Source organism: Ruditapes philippinarum, unplaced genomic scaffold (assembly GCF_026571515.1).
Source record: "Ruditapes philippinarum isolate M1 unplaced genomic scaffold, ASM2657151v2 ctg684_1_1_1_1, whole genome shotgun sequence".
Taxonomy (NCBI): Eukaryota; Metazoa; Mollusca; class Bivalvia; order Venerida; family Veneridae; genus Ruditapes; species Ruditapes philippinarum.
The window spans coordinates 214,027-229,438 of record NW_026855648.1 but is presented as its reverse complement, the minus strand read 5'-3'; the positions used below and the strand labels follow the sequence as shown (position 1 = coordinate 229,438).

At 30.5% G+C, this 15,412-nt stretch overlaps 3 protein-coding genes across 3 annotated transcripts; 2 read left to right on the top strand and 1 right to left on the bottom strand.

Annotated features, from left to right (window-relative positions):
- LOC132743998 (neuronal acetylcholine receptor subunit alpha-6-like) lies at positions 1–3,314 on the top strand. Its single transcript, XM_060732597.1, has 2 exons — positions 1–129; positions 682–3,314. Exon 2 carries the CDS (start codon positions 690–692, stop codon positions 2,025–2,027), a length of 1,338 nt encoding a protein of 445 aa, XP_060588580.1. The 5' UTR covers positions 1–129; positions 682–689; the 3' UTR covers positions 2,028–3,314.
- Positions 3,315–5,833: 2,519 nt separating this feature from the next.
- On the bottom strand, positions 5,834–7,403 carry LOC132743997 (acetylcholine receptor subunit alpha-like). Its single transcript, XM_060732596.1, has one exon. The coding sequence runs from the start codon at positions 7,308–7,310 to the stop codon at positions 6,051–6,053; it is 1,260 nt and encodes a 419-aa protein (XP_060588579.1). The 5' UTR covers positions 7,311–7,403; the 3' UTR covers positions 5,834–6,050.
- A 2,882-nt stretch (positions 7,404–10,285) lies between these two features.
- LOC132743996 (neuronal acetylcholine receptor subunit alpha-6-like) lies at positions 10,286–12,733 on the top strand. The gene is made up of 2 exons (XM_060732595.1): positions 10,286–10,500; positions 11,317–12,733. The coding sequence occupies exon 2, from the start codon at positions 11,341–11,343 to the stop codon at positions 12,661–12,663; it is 1,323 nt and encodes a 440-aa protein (XP_060588578.1). The 5' UTR covers positions 10,286–10,500; positions 11,317–11,340; the 3' UTR covers positions 12,664–12,733.
- Positions 12,734–15,412: the final 2,679 nt, after the last annotated feature.

The following is a 15,412-nucleotide window of genomic DNA, read 5'->3' as shown; positions in this document are numbered from 1 at the left end:
AACACAACGGAAAAACAATATTTAGTTAAAGGTTCCGTAGAAATAAAATACCGGTAATATTGGAAAATATCAATAGAATATGGTATATCTCCGTGAGAACACTTTATTAGCAATACAGATGCCGGAGAAGTGAGTATATGATTTTTTATTTAATAGTTTTGGTTGTATTTAATGTAGTTATATCTTAAAGATTAAAGTGTATGAAATATTATAAACAAAATCAACAAGGAAATGCGGCGTTCATTGAGGTTTGTTACTCATGCTACTAAATCATGCTTTAGTCTTAGCAGATTTGATTGAAAACGATATAGATGTGATTTTTTATTTTGTATTTTCTTTAAGTATAAATTTTTACTATTTAAATTCATTTGTTAATTTCCTTTATAATTAAACTTTCGTTTGGAAGGTATGCTTGAATTCTTTTTTATTGAAGTATTTCTGTTATTAATGCATACCTTGAACTTGAACACATTTGACCCAGTTTAACAAAACTGCAATACTAATGTTAATTCAGTCTGCTTTACGCAAAAAAATAAAATTCAATTTATAGTTGAAAAGCAATGCGGGCGGAATATATTATGATAATTAAGGGGTCTATGCTATATAGCATAAGTTTTACCTTCAAAGATGTATGTTAGATAATTTTAGTCTTAAACGACAGTATATGCTTTTTTATTTCAGGTTTTTAAATGAATACATCGAAAATGCAACGATATTTACACGTTTTATTAGCATTTGTTATAAAATCTGACATAATAGCTTCATGCGTTAACACAACAGAGGCAAATAATCTCTATTCAAGCCTCCTTAATGATTACAACAGCAAACTATTGCCCCTCACAAATCAAAGTGAAGCGGCGGAAGTTGGTGTTTTTGTTTATCTACGTAGTATCAACACTTTTGATGAACTGTCCGGTGAATTAGCGTTAACATTAATATTCAACTTCACATGGACGGAACAACGTATGTCATGGTCTCCTGAAGATTATGACGGGAAAACATCTCTTCTTATAGCACCGGAAGACATATGGCGACCAAAAACTTTTGTACGTGAATCGTTTGATAATATACAAGAAATTGGCCAAGGATCTGAAATGTTAAGGATCAACTATGAAGGAATAGTTGTGTGGACAATGGGTTCTGTTACAAAAATCACTTGTCCAGTTGATGTGACATTTTTCCCGTTTGATAGCCAATATTGTTCTATAACTTTGACTTCCTTTACAGTCAGGAGTGAAGATGTAATGTTTCTTTCGTTAAAGCCATCTCTAATCACAACCTATTGGACTGAAAACAGTCAGTGGTTATACGGAAATAGCACTGTTTACAACTTTACTATTCCTGATGGCCCATCTGGAATTAAAATTAACTTCACATTAAAGCGGCGAAGTGAATTTTATACAATTTATATAGTAGCACCATTAGTGTTTCTTGGAGGGATGAATAATCTTGTGTTTTCTATGCCAGCCTCGTCTGGAGAGAGGACATCGGTGGCTATCACAGCGTTCTTGTCATTTGCAGTTTACATGCAGATAGTAAACAACAATGTTCCACAAAGTTCATCTCCTATTGCATATATTTATTACTATTTAATGTTTCTTTTATTGTATAGTTCATATATAATGTTTATGTGCATAGTGTCTATGCGAATATATGACAGGAAAGGGAAAATACCGGTCGTTACTAGATATCTTGTATATTGTTTAAAATGTATGTGTTTTAAAAGGATGTGCAAAATTGGAAAAATATATATTGGTAACGACAAAACGCCCACAAGAGTGTTCAATGAAATAGAAACAGATTTAAGCAATGGTCAAATCACTAATGTTGATTGTGGCCGAGTTGAATCTGATAAAGATCAGTCAAAGGAAGACTCCAAAGTAGATGATGATCTAACTTGGACAAATGTCGGAGAAACATTTGATACTTACTGTACATGGTTTAATTTTTCGGTGTATTGGACAATTACAGGTTTTACAATAATATGTCTGTATTCAAATGCAGAAATTTTGAAATCGTTTCGATAATACCATATAAAACAATAAAAGTTTGGTTTAACCGCATGTTTAACGACCAATTGATGTATAGCAGTTTAATAGAAAATTTAATAAATTATTAGAGAAAAACAATAATATAATTAGACTAATCGAAAAAAGTATTAATTTTGCAAATATCAAAAAGGCTAATATCATAGTCATCAAAAACATTATTTGTTCGATGGAAAATACAATAATAAAACTTATCATTTTGCAATTAATTCATCCCATGTAAATTATTTGGTTTCTGTAAATTGAAATATTTTATGATTATGCCATTAAATCTTTTAAACAATAAATTTGTCAATTATATATAAATATATAATTAAAGAAAGACGAATTTCGTCATATTCAATTAAACGTTTTATATGAAAATGTTGCTTAAGCAATGTATAAACGAAATGTTTGCTTCTGCTGATACATCATTTCTTGCAACTGTAATCACAACACAATTCCAAACACAATAAAGCTTACTATATAAATTAACAAAACGTTAATTAATTGTATAAATCTGTTGTATTATGTACAGTTAATTAGTATGATATTGATAAATCGTATATTCAATTAACATGTTGATACTACCTATGATAATCACAACATTTGAATCTCATTCACATCCATGTTTTTAATAAAACAATGTTTGTTTTTATGTTTGTAACCCTCACAATATATAAGATCATCATTTAGTAAATATGTAATGGCCGCTTCATGCTCTGTAACACCTCCTATAACAATAAAATATAGCGACAAGACTTTTGAAACCAAATAGTTAGCATTTGTTAGTGACATTTTAACTAAGAATTCGTGTTGTAGCTAGGTTGTTTGGTCTCCATTTTATATTTTAGTAAAGTGTTAATTGCTTATACATAAAATCTTTTTAAAAAGCATGATGTACAACATTTTGAACAAAAGTGCAATAATTGTTGATGTGAGTGTTTATTTGTTTTGTTGACACACCTTTTGCTCATATCTCAGCTGTCAATCTACCTTACCGTTTTCCCGGATAACTTACCAGCAAATACCAATATTTTCGCAAGTTCCTGACTACTAATCCCACATGATTTCTGAATAAAATGAGTATTAGTCTCAAAATCTGAGATTCATAAGTATTTTGCAAGGTGTTACTTTTAATTTGGTAACACAATATCATCATTTTATTTGTGATTGCAATAAAGCTATCAGAGAAGTTTTGTTGTTGTTGTTGTTGTTTAGAATCTTTTTTTTTACATTTTTAATATAATATTTAAATTATGATTGTTGAATGAGTTTAATGTCCGTTCTTAGTTTCTCTCCCTTGTTGGTCTTTCTTTTCATATTTAAGTTAAAACGAGATATATCAGACACGCTAAAATATAATGATTTGCAATATTGTATTCTAATAAATCAGTAGTTTGAATCGATTTGGGCTCTCTTTTTAATTAAGTGTGTCACTTGCATTGGTTTTTGGTAATATTGATTGAATATGTATAAGGCTAATTGAATATCGATTTTATTCAAGTAAATTCCAAACAACATATTTACAAATACGCAACATATTAACAGAAAATGCATACATGTATAAAAAATTCGATTTTCCATCATCATTTTGCCATAATTCATCTGAAATAACTATCAACTTACAAATATACGATTTCTGTATAAAAATACAATACACATAAATGTATATAGAAGTTGTGCCAGCAATGGAAATAAAAATATTAAATGAACAAAAGTACTGAATTGAATTATATCCCTGTGACTTTGGTCTGTTTTGTTAGCCATATCGTCTTGTTGTATGTGACAGTATTAATGTGCCACATTTCAGTAGGCGTATTTGTAGCTTTTGCATGTGTTTTTGTGGAAATAGTCCCTGTTTAATTATTTTTCTTTTTAATTTTTCTTTTATTTTTTTTTATTTCATTTTTTTGGAGGATGTGACGGGGTTGCGTACTTGGGTGCTCTTTAGAGTCTTATATTATTTTTAAGCCTTTTGATACTTTATTATAATATATAAATTTTGAGAAGCTCGTATGACAAGTCTCTATGTTTGAAAGAATCGAACATCCGAAAAGTCATTTTAAATGACTTATTGAATATTTTTATTGTCATTAACAGACCATGTGCACGTCAGTATTATTCAATACATTTTTTTTCAAAGAACTTTCATTAATGTTATAATTCTTTTGGGATAACAATGACATTGTGATATTTGTTGTAACGCCATTCATGCAAGCCATTATTCTTGATCCTATGGTTGATGTAATTTATTGCAAAATCCTTTTATAATGTCATCATAACGTTTTTATTGTTTTAGTGTTCTCAGATCTGCATCATCAATAATTTGTAAATTTTAGATTCCAAAAAATATTATTTAACCAGTAACTGTAATTTAACTGAATGTCATAATGTTAATAATGTTCATTTAAAATTCTGTTTACGTTTAATCAATAGGGAATGACGTCTATACATTGTCCCAATATGAAAGCCTGATTCTACCAGAGGAGATTAAGTTTTAGCTTTATGATAATTTAAATAGTCTAAAGTATTGTTTTGAAAAAGAAAATAAATATGTAATCAATATCATATTCCCTAATGATATTCACTTTATTACAGCGCTTAGAACATTAACGAGTTTTTATGGTACAAAATGTTGTAAATGATAACTATTATCCTCTTGTAGAATCAATTCACCCATAGCTCTAGCAATTTAATTGCTTGACATTTTAATAATAACCATTCAATGTAATGTAATAGAAATATCTGTTATAATGTATTTCAAATCAAATGTTTCAAGAGTTATAAATATGATACATTGAAGTGATTCATTGATGCATGGAAGATTCCAAAAAATGACATATTAAGCTAAATTTAAAAACTTAGATAAAACATCACATGTAAATATTCATTATACGCAAAGTATAATATATTTTAATGATTATATTAATATGTTTACGTATTGATGCGAAATGAATGTATGTATGTGAAATTTATGTAAGCACGCCATAAAATGATAATAAATAATAATGATAAAGAAAATGTGATTCATAAATATCAATAATTCCCTGAAATATTGCAAGAAGTTTGACCGCTGACCAAAGGAATGTAATTTCAGTTCATAACGACAAGTGTTAATTTAGCAGGACAGGTAAATCAAAACATGCAGTTAACCGCTCAAAAGGAAATACATCTTTCTAAATGCGCAAGTTTTCCTGATGAAGAAATTATAACCTTATTTTAACTTTTGCATAAAAGGAACATTAAAAACCTAACAAAAATTAATGTTTTTTTCCTCCATATGTACGTATGTAGGCACTTTTGAAATTATTTACAATTTTCTTTTTGCAGAGAGCTCTAAATCACACAATAATGTTAATTAACAAACCTGAGAACTTTATTGTTATAAATAAATGATTTCAGCTTTGACATTTAGCGTGACTGTTCCTTCGGGGACAAGATAAATTATAAGGAATTGAGAAAAAAGACATGCCGTATGGGTTTGACGTTGGATACAATTCAGTAAATTATTATTGTAAATAATTGAAATATTTTGAGAATGCTGGCATTTTCCATTTGACAAATTTCTCTTCTTCATTTGCATATTGTTCCTGCGTAAATTTGTGTAAACACAACAATTGATGTTGAAAATGTTTTATCTGTATACTAGTATAATAAAGCTTTCTTGTTACATAATTTTCATTTATGAAAACAACACAGAAAATGTAATGTCTATGAAAACATCTGAATTTCTTAAACAAATTATATTAAGCACTATATATTTAAAAAAACACACAAATACAATCATTTCACATATCTAGTTTTATTAACATCAATTTTTCATATTTTCATTTTGAAATTTGACGGTATACACAAGAAACATTTTAAAATATACATTTGTATAAATTTGTTTGCCACAATTATATACTATCATTATTACAAAGAAATGTGAATTTCATTGTTACGTCTTGAGATACGCATATTTACCGCATTGAGAAACTGTGTCAGAATATTTCATATCAATGTAAAAGTAAAAGATATTCAGAAACTGTAGTTTAAATACAATTTTACGAAGGTATGAATGGTCATCGCCAAATATGTCATTAACAGAAGAATATAGCAGCAGGAATCAAATGTCTTACCAACCAATATCCAAGTCACTAAAGGAGTTTCATCAACATATTGACTGAACGATAACTTTACGTTAGTGCTTTTAACGTCAACTTGCTCAGACAAAATGGAGGTTCTCCTCTCAGGCGTTACTTTGTCTTTGTTTCTCTTGAAATACCAACATCGAATACAATAAATCATCTTTTCTATGGACTGAGGAACTGGTGTGTCCTTTTCATAGATACATAACGAGCATATACACAAAAATAAAATGAGAGAGCTGTAAACCAATAGAAAAAGAATATAATAATATATATAAGCCATAGGTTCTGAACTCTCCGGAACAATCGAATTTATCATTTGCATAAAAACAATAAATGACAAAAATGTTGTAATAGCAACTGATGTCCTCTCCCCAGAATTTACAGGCATAACAAACACAAGATTATTTATAAGGCCAAGGAAAACCATTGGAAATATTATGTAGACTACAAAAAAATCACTTCGTCTTTGTAGTTTCAGTATCACAAAAATCGTCGGGGGAAATGATGATATTATATCATAATTGTTCTGTGACGTTGCCGACTGAAGTATCCATTGACTATTGTTGGAAAAAGAATCTTCATTTACTTTCGCACTATTGACGATAAGTAACACTTCGTCGTTTGTGTAAGCCCATCCTGAAACCATTAATAAACATGTCTGGGTATCAAAAGGAAAATACGTCACGTCAACGGAACAAACAATTTTCAAAACACTTCCAATATTCCACATGACGAGGCCATTCGAGAATAACCGTGCCATCAACGATACATTCGTTATCTCCTGGAGTGTGTCATATGATTGTAGAAGATAAAGTTGTGGTCGCCAAATGTCTTCTGAAGCCACTAACAACACCGATTTGCCACCATATTGAGAAGGTGTCCATATCAAGTTTTCGTCAATCCATTGAAAATTGAAATACATTGTAATTTCTATTTCGCCAGACAGCTCATCGAAATTATTTATACTTATGATTCCTATCGTGACATTTATTTCCATTGAATTGTTGTGATTTATCAATGGAAAAAGTTTCTTGTTATAGTTCTTGAACAAGTTTGTGTATAAACCTTCGACCTGTGTTATATTTGAGCAGTGAATGTATTCAAGTTGAAATAATAAAAAAGTCACAATTAATAGCTTGTAATCCATATTTATTGTAGTTATCTATTGTTTCAACTGACTTATTGTCTCGTTATCGTATAAATGTACAACAAATATATTTCACAATATTCCATATGACTTATAAGGAATTAAATATTTGCAGGTTTCTGTCACCTTCGGCGTTTTATGATAAATAATTACCAGATGTACCAAAATATTAAAAACTGATGTAGAACTTGAATACTTCCATGGTCATCTGATAGACAAACTTTGGTACCAATCTGTTCAAGAAGACCTCTAAACTTTATTTGATATCTTCGTGTTCTGGTTTACGTCATTGACAAATGATTCAAAGATCTTAATTTATGAATATCTTTTCATAGTTACATTTTCACGCTTTCACATATATCATAATCCGGAAACGCTTTCACAAAGTACACGTGTAAAGCAAGGAACGATATAAGAAATACTGTAGAGTCCGACATTTTATTATGCACAAAACAAGGCATACATACAGATGTCGATAACTAACAGTTAACTATATTTCCGATTCAGTTCGTATACTACTTTTGTTGTTTTCAAATATTTTCAGAAATAAAAATGACATTGTTATATATATCCTCTGAATTCTTAACTTTTTTCCAAATATATTTACGTGTATTATACATTGTTAATGATTAAAACAGTCCAACTAATTGACGAGACTCACAGAATTAAATGTTTTTCTGAGATACTCAATGAAAACAATGACTGGCTATGGAACATATAATAATAGCTGTTCAAATAGTTCAATCACGTGCTACAAAAACAAGAACTGAATTATTGTTAGTCCATCAGTCCAATCGAAATATTGATAAACATTAATAGAAAAGTTTAGATATGGAATCACGATCAATAAACATAATGATGAGAGCACACATTGAGTGATCATTAGAGACCGTTTTAATGCGTTAATAGGTAGTGTCGCCATGATTTTTCAAAATTGATTTAATTAAGAACCCTTACAAAATCTCACATGTAGACGTTATAAGAGGTTAAAACACGGCAGAGTAGGACCGGTTTGCTAATCAGATAATGGCGGAGAATAAAACCCCAGAGACCTGACACATAGTTTATTTCATTTATTGGTACGAAAGACTAATAGAACCAAGTTGCAAGTTTGTTTCTCTCAAACTGCTATGGATATTTGTAGATTTTTATGGGGGGGGCGGGGGGCGTTGGAGTTAGGAGATTCTTTGCGTTTCAGTTAAACTGGTCATAAATTTCATAAGATCAATGTATCATTACTATTACTGTAAATCATTATGAAATCTTGTACGCTCATCCGAATGTGGTTAAAGTTTGAATTTCAATTAGCATTTATATCACACTTTTTAAAGATGAAAATAATAAAAAAACAATTTTGACGAGTGTTTTTGTAATATATACAACTGTTTACCGACGAACGCCGTGACAGTTATTCAAAGAAGTCGTGACAAGTTATCATATGAACTCATTCTGATAACTCAATCCTTCGTGTAACAGTTCCTATCCCGTGTGATTACTAGTATGACTTTCTGGCCCTGAGGATAGTTAACTCTCATAATTAGTCAATGACATTCATAACCAGTTGAAATAATTTTTTACTTTGATAGTTTTGACTTGATGTCATTTGCGTAATATAAACTTATTAGGATAAAGACGCGCTAAATATTAGCGCTACCACATGAACTCCCTGGTTAGCCTTACGTTACATCGCCCTACCTAGCATGTTTGACGACATTTTTAATTTCGTGGTTTTGGGCGTTCTTTGAGGCTTCTGCTTTTCCCTATATTATGGCAAACATACTGTACAAATGGCGGATTTAAATGACGATTGCCGAGGAAGGCACATTTCTGTACTGCATTTTTCATCATAAAATTACTAACGTAAATGACTTGTCTTACAAAATGAATATCCACACCATTTGTCCGCTGTGTCATACTTCAGCAATGAATATATTCATGCAGATGGAGTAAAATGATTACAATGAGAAGTTTACACTCCATATTCATCGTGGTCTCCATACTTCTATTTTAATTGACACGTAATTATCGTGTGAATTGTATCAACATTTTTTACACTAAACAAAATGATCACTTGATTACAGAAGAATTAAATATTTGCAGCCGTTAATCATCTTTCGTGCATATATGATATCTGGTCACCTTCTATGTTTAAGATTTACATGTATGCTTTTCGGATGCACGAAGGATATTAAGAATTGATCTATAAGTTTGATAAACTTACATCAACATCGTTTAAACAAAATGATATAGATTTAAATAGACTGAAAACATCTATAAATCGAAATGTTAATGCCACGTAAAGTATCGACCACAATTACAATTGTATATACTGATACATCAATATTTTGCATACATTTAGATAAATTACTCGTTACGTTTTTATACAAAATATTCTCTACTCATGATTAGTAAACTTTTGTGTTTTTGTATTTGTATTTTTTTTGTTAGAAATAAAATGTATTTGGGGCAATCATTGATTTTGTACGTTGGTAGCAGGAGGGGAATCAAACAATATTTTATTTCAGGCTTGAGGACCTGTTACTTTAAAAAATATTGTGTATGTCGGTATTTTAAAATTACTTTCGTATAGAAACAACACACATTTAAACGCCTGTACAGAAGGATTCGAACCCACAGTGGTGAGGTAAGAGTGGTTTGAAGTCAATGACCACTCGGGCACGGACGCCTTTGACTTGTCACGGTATCATATTGACCCGCAGAATTCTTGGTCATCGTTCCTCTTGAGTAAAAGCTATTAATTTTAGGAATTAAGTAACTCTGGTAGTTCACCTATATAGTATGTGTAATATATTGATTTATTCAAGGCAATTACAGTCAATTTACGGTTTTCATATGAAAGCTGATTACTTAAATGATGCATGTCGTTCAGCTCATTTAAATTACTATCTAGAAGAACGCACACGCCAATGAAGTATAACTCATCGAATCTTTTTCAGAACAAATACATCAATTAATCATACCGCCCAGGAGTCCGTGATAATTTATTGAAACATAACTGAAATCATTTCTAAAATATTGTACAATTGAACAAAACATCGGAGATAACAATATTCAGTTAAAGGTTCTGTAGAAACAAAATAACGTGCGTATTTCGTAATATTGGAAGAATACAATGTAATACGGTTTATCTAGGTGAGAAGACTTTATTAGCAATACAGCAACTGAAGAGGTGAGTATACGATTTTTTATTTAATAGTTATGGTTGTATTAAATGGATTTATATCTTGAAGATTAATAATCAAAGGTTGTTAACCGTGCTACAAAATCATGCTTAAGTCTTAGCATATTAATTTAATTGAAAACGATATAACTGTGATTATTCATTTCGTGTTTTCTTAAACTATAAATTAAGATTACAAAATTCATTTGTTAATTTTCGTTTAATAAAATTCCTTTATAATAACACTTTATTATTGATGTAACTCTGAACATCTTTGACTCAGTTTAACAAAACTGCAATGCTAATTTAGTCTGATTTACGCAAATTTATTATAATTTTATAATTAAATTCATCATTTGAATTACATGCAGACGGAAATAAAACGTTAAGTATATTTATAATAAAATATATACTAAGCTCGTCTTTGGGTAAAATACTTTTATTGCAGGAATGTATTGAAATGAAGGACATTCTTACTAAATATTTCTAATTTGAAAAAGAAAGAGCAAAAGCTATGTTTGGGAGCTGCATTCCCTTCCCTGCAACTGGTCAAGTTAATGTGGTCCTTATTCTTTAAAAAGAAACTGCCAGTTTTTTAATGACATGATGAATTCATACTGTGTTTACCTATAATGAGTAGGGATTGAAACGTAACAATTATGCTCTGTGTATAGTAAAAAGGTGTCTATTGTACATTTAAAAACATTCAAATTTGAGCAACATACATCTATGCTATATTCAATGCCATATAGCGGAAGTTTTACCTTCAAAGATTTGCGTTGGATAGCCTTAGTAATAAATTAAATTATATGCTTTATTTTTCAGGGTTTTAAATGAATACATTCGAAAATGCAAAAATATTTACACGTTTTATTAGCATTTGTCATAAAATCTGACATAATAGCTTTATGCCTTAACACAACAGAGGCAAACAATCTGTATTCAAGCCTCCTTATTGATTACAACAGCAAACTATTGCCCCTCAAAAATCAAAGTGAAGCGGCGGAAGTTGGTGTTTTTGTTTATTTACGTAGTATCAACACATTTGATGAACTGTCCGGTGAATTAGCGTTGACATTAATATTTAACTTCACATGGACGGAAGAACGTATGTCATGGTTACCTGAAGATTATGACGGGAAAAAATCTCTTCTTATAGCACCGGAAGACATATGGCGACCAAAAACTTTTGTACGTGAATCGTTTGATAATATGCAAGAAATCGGCCAAGGATCTGATATGTTAAGGATCAACCATGAAGGTATAGTTGTGTTGACAATGGGTTCTGTTACAAAAATCACTTGTCCAGTTGATGTGACATTTTTCCCTTTTGATAGGCAATATTGTTCTATAACTTTGACTTCCTTTACAGTCAGGAGCGATGATGTAAGGTTCCTTTCTTTAAAACCATCTCTTATTACAACCTATTGGACTGAAAACAGTCAGTGGTTTTACGAAAATAGCAGTGTTTACAACTTTGCTATTCCCGATGGCCCATCTGGAATTAAAATCAACTTCACATTAAAGCGGCGAAGTGAATTTTATGCAATTTATATAGTAACACCATTAGTGTTTCTTGGAGGGATGAATAATCTTGTGTTTTCTATCCCAGCTTCGTCTGGAGAGAGGACATCGGTGGCTATCACAGCGTTCTTGTCATTTGCTGTCTACATGCAGATAGTAAACAACAATGTTCCACAAAGTTCGTCTCCTATTGCATATATTTATTACTATTTAATGTTTCTTTTATTGTATAGTTCATACATAATGTTTATGTGCATAGTGTCTATGCGAATATATGACAGGAAAGGGAAAATACCGATCGTTACTAAATATCTTGTATATTGTTTAAGATGTATGTGTTTTAAAAGGATGTGCAGAATTGGAAAAATATGTATTGGTAACGACAAGACGCCCACAAGCGTGATCAATGTAGTAGAAACAGATTTAAGCAATGGTCAAATCACTAATGTTGATTGTGAACGAGTTGAATCTGATAAAGATCAGTCAAAGAAAGACTCCAAGGAAGATGATGATATAACTTGGACACATGTCGGAGAAACATTTGATATTTACTGTTCATGGTTTAATTTTTTGGTGTATTGGACAATTACCGGTTTTACAATAATATGTCTGTATTCAAATGCAGAAATTTTGAAATCGTTCCGATAATACCATATAAAACAATAAGAATTTGATTTTAACGCGTGTCAAACGGCCATTTGATGTATAGCAGTGTAATTAGACGCCGCTTGCAAGCGGTGTCTAGTAGATATGCATTTGTCCATACAGCCATGGGGAAAATTTTAGACTTAATGGTGTGTATTCTTTTTGTTTAACAAAATCACACTGTTTTTAAATTTTCTAATAAAAATAGCTTTTATGATGTACAACATGTCACAGAGCTTTAAGGGATTAGAATAAACGTTTAACTGAAGTGATAGTGCCATGTTTGAATATCATACTCTTTTTATCATTATCTAATTTTATTACATAATAAATCACGTGCCAATGAGCCAGTCTGTAGTCGATCGTTCTAAAACTTAACCGTTGAGAGAGGTGACAACTGAGGCAGTGTCACTTGCCTCATTTGTTTCGCCTCTGTTGAAGTTCGGCTCCGCCTTAAATTGTCATATAAATTTGATATTATGCTCCATATGCAAGCATTTAGTCTTCGTTTACGGGGTAGAAGGGAACCAGGACAACTTTGATCAATATCACTTGTCGAATCATTAAATTACAAGTTACAAAGCCTAAACCACGCCCACTATCAGAGAGGCGGTTCTCACTCAACCGTTAAGTAAGTACAACAAACCTGTTACGCTACGGCCTGTAAGGGGAGATCACTGCAGAACAGTTTGTCCTCAAAATCATTCGAACATTATGCAATTCGTACCAATATTTAAATGGGTATATTCTCGGCACATATTGTCTTGAATTTATTTTAAGTATACCAATTATTTCAATTTTATTTGTTATCCAATTTATTTTGATTCGACCAGACGTTTCAGTCTTTGTCGCAACAGACAAGCATTGAAGAATGTCAGACCTGGCATTATTTTGTGAATTTATGCATTAGGTTCTACTTTTTCACAAAAAATATGCATCTTTATTATTAAACAACGAGCACATACCAAGAACATGGAGAAAAAATTGATTTGTGCTTCGGATATTCAACTGTAATAGAGAACGATTTTCAATGCTGATTGACTGTTCACATCATTTGGCGGCGTCTTTGATGTGCAGCATCAACATTTAACTTGTAGAAAATTTGATAAATTAAAAAAGAAAAACAATAATATAGTTAGACTTATCGAAAAAAGTATTTGCTTATATCATAGTCATGTTTCGTTCTATGGAAAATACAATAATTAAAATTATCATTTTGCAATTAATTCATCCCATGTAAATCATTTGGTTTCTGTTAATTGAAATATTTTATGATTATGCCATTAAATCTTTTAAACAATAAATTTGTCAATTATATATAAATATATAATTAAAGAAAGACGAATTTTATCATATTCAATTAAACGTTCTATATGAAAATGTTGCTTAAGCAATGTATAATCGAAATGTTTGCTTCTGCTGATACATCATTGCTTGCAACTGTAATCACGACACAATTCCAAACACAATGAAGCTTACTATATAAATTAACAAAGCGTTAATTTATTGTATAAAACTGCTGTATTATGTACAATTAATTAGTACGATATTAATATATCGCATTTTCTTTTAACATGTTGATCCTACCTATGATAATCAAGACATTTAGATCTCATTCACATCCATGTTTCTAATCAAGAAATGTTTGTTTTTATATGTTTAGAAAAGTTTAAATTGCTTTTTCATAAAATGCTTAAAAAACATAGAACATAAATGCAATAATTGTTGATATGATTGTTTATTTGTTTTGTTGACAAACATTTTGGTCATATCTCGGCTGTCAATCTACCTTACCGTTTTGCCTGGATAACTTACCAGCAAATACCAATGTCTTCGCAAGTGCCCGACTACTAATCCCACATGATCCCTGAATAAAATGAGTATTATTAGTCTCAAACTCTGAGATCAACTGTCGAACAGAAAAAGTACCTCGCCCGAACCAGCGACCATTTTATTACAAATCCGATATTCTTACTAGTGAACTAAGCGGATGTACAAATGTGATATCTAGTGGTAACAGCCGTGCACCTTTACCCTTTCGTGTTTTTTTCTTCTTGTGGGTGAAAAAAATGTCAATATTTCATATTATAAAACAGGAAACAATTGATATCATTGACATTTAACTTACCGAAAAGGGGAAACATTTTGCAAGGCGTTACTTTTAATTTCGTAACACTACATCATCATTTTATTTTTTTATTTGTGATTGCAATAAAGCAATCAGAGAAGGTTTTTTTGTTGTTTTTGTTACTGTTGTTGTTGTTGTTTATAATTTTTTATTTTTTAATATAATATCTAAATTATGATTGTTGAATGAGTTTAATATCCGTTTTAGGTTTCTCTCCCTTGTTGGTTTTTAATTTCATATTAAAGTTTAAACGAGATATATCAGTCACGCTAAAAGTTAATGATTTGCAATATTGTATTCTAATAAATCAATAGTTTGAATTGCTTTGGACTCTTTTTTTACTTAAATATATCACTTGCATTGGTACTGCGTAATTAAATATTATATTGAATATGTAGAAGGCTAATTGGATATCAATTTTAATCAAGTAAATTCCAGACAACATATTTACAAATACGCCACATATTAACATAAAATGCATACATGTAAAATAAATCAGCAGTCCTGTACATGATAAATATTTCAACATCATTTCTGCCATAATACATCCAAAGTAACTATTAACATACAAATATACTATTTCTGTATAAAATACAATACACATAAATGTATATAGAAGTTGTG

What these genes read in the sequence shown, in the direction of transcription:
- LOC132743997 (XM_060732596.1), bottom strand. Translation starts at nt 7,310, where the DNA reads ATGGATTACAAGCTATTAATTGTGACTTTTTTATTATTTCAACTTGAA.
- LOC132743998 (XM_060732597.1), top strand. Translation starts at nt 690, where the DNA reads ATGAATACATCGAAAATGCAACGATATTTACACGTTTTATTAGCATTT.
- LOC132743996 (XM_060732595.1), top strand. Translation starts at nt 11,341, where the DNA reads ATGCAAAAATATTTACACGTTTTATTAGCATTTGTCATAAAATCTGAC.